This window comes from Scardinius erythrophthalmus (genome assembly GCF_964197995.2).
Source record: "Scardinius erythrophthalmus genome assembly, chromosome: 3".
NCBI classification, from domain to species: Eukaryota; Metazoa; Chordata; class Actinopteri; order Cypriniformes; family Leuciscidae; genus Scardinius; species Scardinius erythrophthalmus.
Genome location: NC_138223.1, coordinates 44,783,677 through 44,793,457, shown reverse-complemented (window position 1 = coordinate 44,793,457; position 9,781 = coordinate 44,783,677). Strand labels below are relative to the sequence as shown.

Sequence of the window (9,781 nt, the reverse complement as noted above, 5' to 3'; positions counted from 1 at the left end):
TACATTTTACGTGGCGTGAGAAAGTCACATAAACCACGCAAAATCCGATCAGAGCGTTCAGACTGAAGCGGATTTCCTGATATGTGATTTGAATAGGATTTCACATGTGGATGTAGCTTGAAACGGATTTCATGTGCTTTTTTGGACTGACAATCTGAACGTAGCCAATGTCGGGATAAGAAATAGAAGGAAGAATTGCAGTAAGGGGTAACGTTAGAGAAGCTAGCTCATTCGGATCTTTACCACATATTAACTTTAGTATGGCAAAATTTTGCGCTCTTTCCTGCTTACTAAGTTCTTCTCTATATGATTTCGCAGCTTCCTAAGTTCTTCTCTATATGATTTCGCAGCTTCCATGTGTTTTTTCTGTGGTTTATTAGTGTAACAGTGTGTTCAGTAGTACATAAATTGTGCAATCTATGCTGTTGTTTACATCCGAGTGCCTCCATAATGGCCGCGCATCCGGGTTACCACCCAGAACATGACGTCAGTGAAAACCCTCTATGGTTAAAAGCACTATATAAATGAAGGTGACTTGACATGATATTTCATGACTCTTGCCACTAGAAGGCCTTATAGCACTATTTGGAGCAAATGAGCTGTTCCTCTGGGTCACAAAATCCGTTTACTTCAGGATGCATTCAGATACACATGTAGACATTATAAAAAAAAAAAAAATGTTTGAATTTTGAGCATTTTTAGGTTTTCTATGTGTACTGAAGCATCGGGGGCAATTTGACGTGAGAGAAGGTTACTTTTTTAAAGGTGACCTATTATGCCCATTTTCACATGATGTATTATAAATTTCTTGTGTCCTCAGAATGTGTCTGTTAAGTTTAAGCTCAAAATACCACCCATATTTTTTATTATAGCTTGTCAAATTTGCCCCTATTTGGGTGTGAGCGAAAAATGTTTTTGTGTGTCCCTTTAAATGCAAATGAGCTTCTGCTCCGCCTCCATTCAGAAGAGCGTTCAAATCCAGCGTTGTACTGACCCTCGTTGATGAAGCAGTCATGTGTAAAATGATTTGCGCAAGTATATAACATTTTACCGATGTTCTTCGGCACATTTCCATCAAAACTGATAATCCACGGTGTCCAGTGACTCGGAGAGTCTATGGACACTCGTATGTTTGGTGGTACATCCAGCAGCAACAGAACATTTATAAAGTTCTCCAGGCGCAGACATTGTAATACTAGCTGATACAGAAGTAAACAGTAATGTCGGACTGCTGCTTCTTCTCACTCAGGGCGGGATCTAGTGCAGATCATCACCAGTCGTTGGACGGGTTTCCCTACTCTTACGTAGGAGTTTAAAATTTACTGCTTATAAAAGTGAATTTTGCATATAGGTCCTCTTTAAATTTCAACCACAAAACTCCTTGAATCCATTAAAAAAACAATTTGTGTATTCGTGGTTCAAGTGCGACAAAAGTCATGGGGTCTTGGACCCCTCAGATGAACACTCGATTTAAAAAAAAAAATCAAACAAAATTTCTGGATCAAAATGACCCGAGGGAAGGATGAAGCTTGAAGAAGGTGCTGTCATTATATTAACATTTGATAAAATATCTCCTTTTGTGTTTCAACAAATAAAGAAGGTCATCTGGCAGATTCAGTAACATAAGAAAGTGTGTGATGTGTGTGTTTGTATGTTTCTGTGGTCTATTTCTGAGAGTTCAGTAGTTTTACCTGTGACGTCAAGCTGAACTCCAGGAATCCCCGTCCATTTTCCCTCCACTTTATCTGTAGTAAATCTGCAGTAGTAGATGTGTTTATCAGCTTCTGTTACAGCCGTCAAAGTGATGCTGGAAGTGTCTTTATAATATACACTGTTACACTGAATCCCTCTTCTCTTCTGTGGACTTGAACAAAAGTTAGGCGGTTCTCCAACAGTTACAACAGTTTTGGTCCAGAAAGCTGTTTGAAGCTTATAACCACGAGGATGTGTTAAAGTACAGGATATTTTCACTGTTGATCCCTTTAATGCACAAACATATGAAGGGCTGTAATTCACTCCCCAGTCCTGCAGACCATCAACCCCTGAAACACAGAAATGAGGAATGAAGAGACTTTCAGGTGTTTTGAAGGAATGTACAAAAAATATATTTTCACTTTTGATCATTTTTATGTTAGCTGACAGTAAAACACTCATGTCCGTTTATAAGTGTGACGAGCTCAATCATCTTTTGTTAAAATATCAGTATAGAGAGTGAAAGTGAAGACTCACCCGCAGTCATGATCACTACGATCAGAGGAAGAGACTTTATGAGAGACGACACCATAGTGACTTCTGCAATCATAAAACTGACAATTATGACATTATGAGCATCATCTATATACAACATCACAAACTCTATTGATAAAGCACATGATGATTAATAATTCACGGCTCATTGAAGGCTTGATGTGAACTGATGATGTTTCTCATGTCAGGCCTCGTGTGTCTAAAGAGCTTCACACAATATTTACACATGAATCTACAACAGATATTGAGCTTCTGGAGTTTAAATCACTTCATCAAATCAACATTCACTAAAACAGTTTTACAAACATCAATCGTAGCTCTACTGAACTATTTTAAATAACAGTAAAATGGTCTTACCGCTCTGAAGTGTCAATGTTTCCGTGTCGACGGCCAAATGAGGAAAACATCCGCAGTTTGAAGTTTTAATACATATTGTGCAACTAAATGCTGGTCTTCCTCTTTCTGGTTATAAATGACCGTCATCTCAACTACACAAGAACAACTGGAGAAGAAATTTATCAAACACACAACAAGCTTAATCGCTGTAGAGCTCAGTATTGTCAGATCTTTGTGAGAGAATATGTGAAAGATGTTTGCTTTGAGAAAGAACAGTGTAAAGATGCTCATCATGTCTGCAGGAGCGTCTGAGCAGCATCTTTACAGCTCTTAGTTTCACTTCCTCTTTCTGACACAAACTCTGTGTTAAACACATGAAGCGCTGGACAACACACACACAGTCATAACCATCAGCAACTACATTGAGTTTAAGTGGGTCAATGGCAGTTTCTGACAGACGGCACAAGCACTCAGAGACCAGACCGACGACAGATACAGGAGAAATAGTTTTAATGGTCTTCATAAACACTAATACATCACTGATGGATCTATTTAATAACTCCTAATAATGGAGCAGTGATGTTCACTGCAGAGCCAAATGACGTCCAGCTCCTCCTCAGTGGATCTAATGGGTGGAGGGAGAGAGTTATGGGTCGGTTAGGGTGTTGTTGGACCGTCTCGCTCCACCCATTACACCCAAATTACATCCAGAGAGAAGAGCTGGACTTCTCTCTCCACCCACGACTCTGCAGTGAACAGCCTCTCAAAATAGAGGAATTACATCCATTACTCAAATCTTTCCTGCACTTCCATTGACTTTACTGTCATCTAGTGGTCAAAAAGATCCAGTGCACTTTACTGCCATTACAGCAGCTTTTACATCTGACTCTTGACATTAATTGATATTAGAAGTAATGAAAGTTACTAAAGTTGTATTTTCTTCTATATTGTTCACTATGTGTTTATAAATCAGTCATGTAAATAGGACAAGCTAATGTGTGCTTCATATGAATTACAAAGATAATGTATTAAAAATGCACGTATGAAAAATGAATCAAGCTTTATACAGTCAGGATGGAAAATGAACACCAGCCAAATACTGAAACTTTTAGGACAATAGCTGGTTATTTTGCTTCATCTGCCAGTCAATGTGTCGCCAATCCAACATCTCAAATCCTTTGACCAAAAAACTGCACACAAGAAACAGTGCGAACACGTATCAAACACACTGACTTGTTTAAGATCATCTAAGTCCACTTTTGATGCCAAAGACAATGAAAAACAAAAACAAAACAAACATTTAATTTGGACTCAAAACCAACTGATAGACTGTAAAATCTGTTAAATAATTCATTGGATGATATCAGCAACAGGAAGGCTTAAGACTTGATACACAATAAGAAAATCACATTTAACTGTGACATATTCATATCTAATAAGATGCAATGTCACACTTTAGAAACATATCACCATAACCTGATAGCGCACGTGCATCTCAGAGACGTCTATTTGATGTCCGTGTGTTCATCTGGAAGATGTATTTTTTAGTGTTCACTCGTCTGCAATATGTCTCTTAAGAGATTTCCTGTCAGATTTTGAATAGACATTTAGAAAATGTCTGAAGATGTTCGAATGTATTTAAAAAATATATTTTTTAAAGATGTTTGTCAGGTGTTTGTCCACAGCAGAAGCTTTCTGGACGAGCTGCTCTTTAATAGACATCTTGGAGACGTACGTGTGCTGTCTGGGTAACGCTTTGGACGGTGAGTAAATGATGACAAAATGTTAGTTGTAAATGTGGTCATTTTGCTCTGAAAGTTCAAAATACTGGAGGTGAAAATGAATCCTAGTGACTTGCCCCCTTGAAGGGCACTTAGGGAAGTGAACAAGGGTTTTCCAAACGAAAGTGAACAACTGGATCCCTTCACGACGGGCCCTTCCACAAGGCCGTTAGTGAAGGGAACATAATTCATAGTCCATAGTCCCATAAATGTGTAAAGGTGAAATCAAGAGGACAGTGAGATGGGAACATGACCTGAGCTGGACTCAAATCCAGGTCTCCCATCAGCATCAATAGGAAGCGGCTCCGATCACATGTTCTTTACTTGACTGAGCTGTAGATCACATCCTCAGATCTGGGGAGAAATTAAACAAATATGTTAATGTGGCATTTCAAGAGGTGACAATCCATCATCTCAACAACACAAAACAAGAGCTCTGATCAAGAACTGAATGTGTTTTATTTGAGTTTAAATGAGTCGTTTCTCACCTGTTGGCTTCAGACGGATGATGCATCTCAATGCAGTCGTACTCTTCAGTCTTCATGTCTTTGTTCTTGAAGTGATGGACACTGGCATACTGAACCTCTGTAACATCTGCAGAGTCTGTTTCTGTTCGTTTCTTTGCTTTAATGTTGGCATACAGATCATCCCTCTGATTGGCTGATACTAGTGAATACAGTGGATCGTCATTGGTCGAAGCCGTTTCTGCTGATCTGTCAATGTGATCCTCCTGCAGTTTCATCACATAAAATATCACACAGATATAACAACAGATCGATCATTCAGAAACACAGTGACTGTGAGTTATATGCATGATGTTTTCCAGATTGTCTTCATGTCAAATATTTGTCAGTACATGATCTTGTAAGTCTTGAATTTTCTAGTAAATATAATATCCATGTCATTGTAGATTCAGGTATGTATTATTATCAAACTTGCCTGATTTTGTCTGATAACTTCAGCTCCACCGTCTCTCCTCTTCTTCCTGGAGAAAACACGTTTTTGTTAGAAAGTAATGAAAATTAATTTATTGTAAGAAACATTTATTTTTTGATAGTGGTTGTAGCAACAATGACTTATGTTTAGGGAATTAATTAGCTCAAATCAGCATTAATGTGAATATGCATATGTTGCTTACATGAATTAAAGAATTCCCAAATAGGGAATTGGTCAAAACCTCGGCTTATATCAAAGGTTACACAATTACTTGTAGTACTCACTGATATAGACGAGGTTTTGACCAATTCCCTATTTGGGAATTCTTTAATTCATGTAAGCAACATATGCATATTCACATTAATGCTGATTTGAGCTAATTAATTCCCTAAACATAAGTCATTGTTGCTACATATTTATTGGTGTCTAGAATGCGGCCACTCTCATACTCAGTTTGATACAGATTGTGCAAGTTTATATTCATGTGTGATTTTGTAAAGTTTAACGATTTTGTGCGCGCTTGAATCTTATAACGTTATTGAAAAGTACTAAGTCGACTCGAAAACTGATCAAAGGGCAAAAAGCCATAACCCGCCAGTAAGTCTGGTCGTGGAGAAAAACTGCAGTTAAGTTTACAGTGGTGTTGCGAGTCCAGAATTAGAAAAATCTCTTTTTCTTGTGACCATACATGTAATTCTGTTTGAGACCTGTTTTGGAACAGAGGAGTCCATCAGGCAATTGTTACCGGTATTTCTGTAAATCCCGAGAGCAAAGTACGCTACTCCGGTCAGAAACAAATATATATTTGATTGTATGTCGTTAAGAAACGATAAAATACGGGTTATAAACACTGGTCTAGCTAACCAGAAGGAAAAACCCCGTTTCAAGCGTCTGTAAAGACCAGAAACAGTTCCGCCGCAAACTTTTGATTTGCAGTGTGTTTTGTGTTTGCAAAGACCGGCCGTGGTCTTTAAAGAATTTATTTGCAGCGTTGTTTGGTGTGTGCGAAGGCCTGCACGTTTGCAAAGTGTAATTTCTGATACGTCTCAAATTACCGCCCCGGTGACGCGTTCCGCGTTAGCGTAACACTGCCACCGCGTGGTCAACCACAGGTAAAGACCTGTTGGTCGTTATGCCTTCCGCCCTGATTTTTGGTGATTCAAAATTTACGGTCGTAAGTATCTAAGAAGTTGTTTTAAATACATATTTGTATTTACAGCACGCTAAGTTCGTTAAAACAACCCCTTTTATTTTGGACTGAGACATTTTATTGTGAATTTTAAATTCCCAGAAAGGGAACCGGAAATTATAGAGTGTCTCGATCCAAAAGCACTGATAGCTCACCCGGAAGCGAACAGCGCCCCTCGTGGCCACGCCCCTCCGGGTCAACTATCCCTCCTCCTCTCGTGGTCACTCTACTCTGCTGTTTCCATTTCTAAATCTGCCTCGATGATTCTGTTAGGTTTTATTCCCATTCAATAATCATTTAATAACAACTTCAATGTTATAGTGATTATTTTATTTTGCTTTTAGAAATTGTTCAATTTTCTAAAAAAAAAAAGAAAAAAAACTTTTTCTACTCAAGTATATTTAGATGTGTGGTGAAAATTTAAATTTAATTTAATTTGGTTGTTCCCATTATCACATTCCAGTCATCTTAGCCCGGAGAAGGACACCACCCCCGCTGGTGGCCAAGCCTTCCTCAAGTCAGCTATCTGCCTGCTACAAATCTATAGATTTATTAAATTTAATAACTTCAGTTATTGTGATTATTGTAAGGAATCAGTTCTAAATTCACTTGTGACTCTTCCGCAGGCTTAGTTGGATGTGATCTTGAACCAATGTTGAATTAAGATTTTAAATTGTGTCAAACAATTAGGGTGCACCACAGAGAGACGCCCCCTTGAGGCCTAAGTAACCCACTGCATCAGTCCACCACACCCTCTTCCAGGTTACTTTGATTTTCTTTCTCTCTTCAAAGTTTTTATTTTTATTATTTGTATTATTATTGTTTTCATTTACCTCTCGCAGGCCCACCTGACTTTTGTCCTATTTTCCACATAAATCAATGTGGTGTAAGCCAGAAATCTTAAATTCACTTTAAGCTACTCTGTTCACTCCATCTTGTGTGTCATATAGGCAAGACTCTCAGCACCTGCAGTGGACTGTGGGAGCCCGGTCAGACCTCTGTGGGCGAGTTGGCCGACTGACGTTACCGACTCTGACCGTGCGGTGACTCTTGAGTTTCTCCTGTCTCTGCCACTGGTCAGCGGCACGCAGTAGTGACATCAGCAATCCGGTGCCTCGGAGTGCCAGCCTCCACGCCGACGCAAAAGTTAATTGTTGGGACCGCTGCACAAACCACCGACAGCCCCTGTCACTCCAGGATTCGTCCTGTTGGGTTCTGTGCAGCATCCTCCTTTACATTGCGCTCGGTTGGTTGGTACCTCCGGGACTACTAGGGTTGTGTTTACAGTCACTCTGTTTGAGTGGGCGTGGCCGTGAGCAGAGTAACGGAGAATCCAAGGTCACGGTGGCCAGGTGTTTGGGGCGCCAGGAAGGTTGACCGCGCTCCACGGGGGCCGGCTGGGTGACCTCCGTCCATTTCAGGTAAACTGAACTTTGATAATCAAAAAAAAAAAAAAAAAACCCTTGTCTTTCTTATAGACCACCTAATCTTAAATATTTTCCCCTGGGCACATCCCTCGTGCTATTAGTGTCCAAATTACAGTCCAGATCAAGTCACGGACATTTTTGTGTAATTTTGTTTCTTCCTTCCTTTTCAATCCTCGCCTACGCGTGCCTTGCATGTTCTGTTGTAACTTGTTTTTCAGTGTATCAACGAGATCCCAACAGGCTAAGTAACACAGGGACAACTGAACAGTCTCTATTCCGGGTCCCAAACTGACCCGCCTAACTGTCTAAAGTCAGTTAGCCCAAAATTTCTATAGACGGCACACCGTCCTATAGTTTATTAGCTTCACGACCCGGTTGCATTGGCCCTTCTTGTGTGTCTTGTGTGTTGTGTTTCTCTCGCCTACAGTGAGTCAAAATGTCACGTGCATCCAGTCCTGCGGAACACTGGAATAGCCTGGAGGCGTGGTTGTCCGCCATGACTACGGGTTGTCTATCCAAAGACTTCGGTGACCCAAAACTCCTGACCCAACAGGAACTGGACGACAAGGTGGACCAGATCATGTCCCAGGACCCCACGCAGGCCTACAGTTCAAAAGACTGGAGCCGCATCATCGGGAGTCTCTCTCACTATCTTGTGTCACAGGCACGACTACTGGAGGAGGACAAAGCCAAGCTGGACAAGGACACCGCTGGACTAAAGACTCAGCTGGAGGAGGCCTGCAGACAAAAGGACAGAGCACAAAGCCGTCTGGATGAGCTACTTCTGGAGGATGAGGAGGACACACGTCCGGAACTACAACAGGAAGTGGAAAGACTACAACAGGCCCTGGAGGACCTGCGTCTGGACACGGACAGGACAGTGGAGGCGGAGAAACAGACCACTGCAGCCCTCAATGACGATCTAATACGTGGAGAGGCTCAGCTAGAAAGAGCACTCACAGAATTAAAAGACAAAGACGCAAGAGTCAAGGCGTGTGAGACATTTTTGCAGAAAGCCCGAGCTGAAATTAACGAGCTCATCCAACAGAGACAGGATCTTAAGGACGAACTAGACATAGTCCATCGCGAACTCAAACATGCGTACGGACTGCAAGGTGGACTGGGGGGGATGACGCACGCCACTTCGTCTCCCCTCACCAGCGAGCCTGCACTTCACAGCCAAACCCTTACGACTAAAGAAGATGAGGCAAGCCCACGTCGTGACCCTATCGTAACTGCTGCCCCCGTCTCGGAGAAGCAAACCACCAGCCATCGCACAGCCTCTAAAGAACTGGACAAGCTGGCAAGAAACATCCCCACATTCAACCCAAAGCCATCAGGGGGTAACGACGTGCACTCCTATTTAACCGATATTGAATTTCACTTACAAACTGTGGACAACGTCACTACTTGGGACAAGTTATATCTTCTTCGGACCACTTCTGGTCGTATTGTAAGAAGTTTCCTTGACAGACAGCCAGAATCAGTCAAAGCGAATTATTCACAATTACGACAAGCCCTGATCCGCGAATTCTCTGATCCAGAGTCGGACCAAGGCATCATTGCGGCAATGGACCTCAAACAAGCTCGTCTGGAAACACCACAAGCCTACTACGAACGTCTGCGACTCGCCTACTTCGGACCGCGGAATGAGGCACATATGGAAGAAGACATTAATTTCAAAACCCTCTTCCTGCGGAATCTCCATCCAAGCCAAAGTTCGCATTTGGGCGTTCTCGTCTGTCCACGGACCATGTCAATCCAACAATTACATGACCTGGCTCACAAAGCGTACGTAAAACAAAAGACAATGTCTGAAAAACCTGGGAAATACCCCACAGTTTGCCCTGTCACTGCACCCTTTC

The 9,781-nt window shown here is 41.4% G+C and overlaps 1 protein-coding gene across 3 annotated transcripts in view; it reads right to left on the bottom strand.

The window, feature by feature from the left end:
- Window positions 1-3,077: 3,077 nt before the first annotated feature.
- LOC308688196 (B-cell receptor CD22-like) overlaps window positions 3,078-9,781 on the bottom strand; it is a 30,454-nt gene continuing 23,750 nt past the window's right edge. For 2 of the 3 annotated variants that reach the window (XR_014029839.1, XR_014029840.1), the window contains exons 7-10: window positions 5,304-5,349; window positions 4,853-5,094; window positions 3,539-4,718; window positions 3,079-3,169 (exon numbers count right to left, since the gene is read on the bottom strand). Coding sequence is in view for 1 of the 3 variants with exons in the window: in XM_081361124.1 (XP_081217250.1) it covers window positions 4,685-4,718; window positions 4,853-5,094; window positions 5,304-5,349 (322 nt within the window). In the remaining 2 variants the exon portion in view is untranslated. Of the gene's footprint in view, window positions 4,719-4,852; window positions 5,095-5,303; window positions 5,350-9,781 lie in introns of all 3 variants that reach the window. The other variant, XM_081361124.1, reaches the window with a different exon arrangement.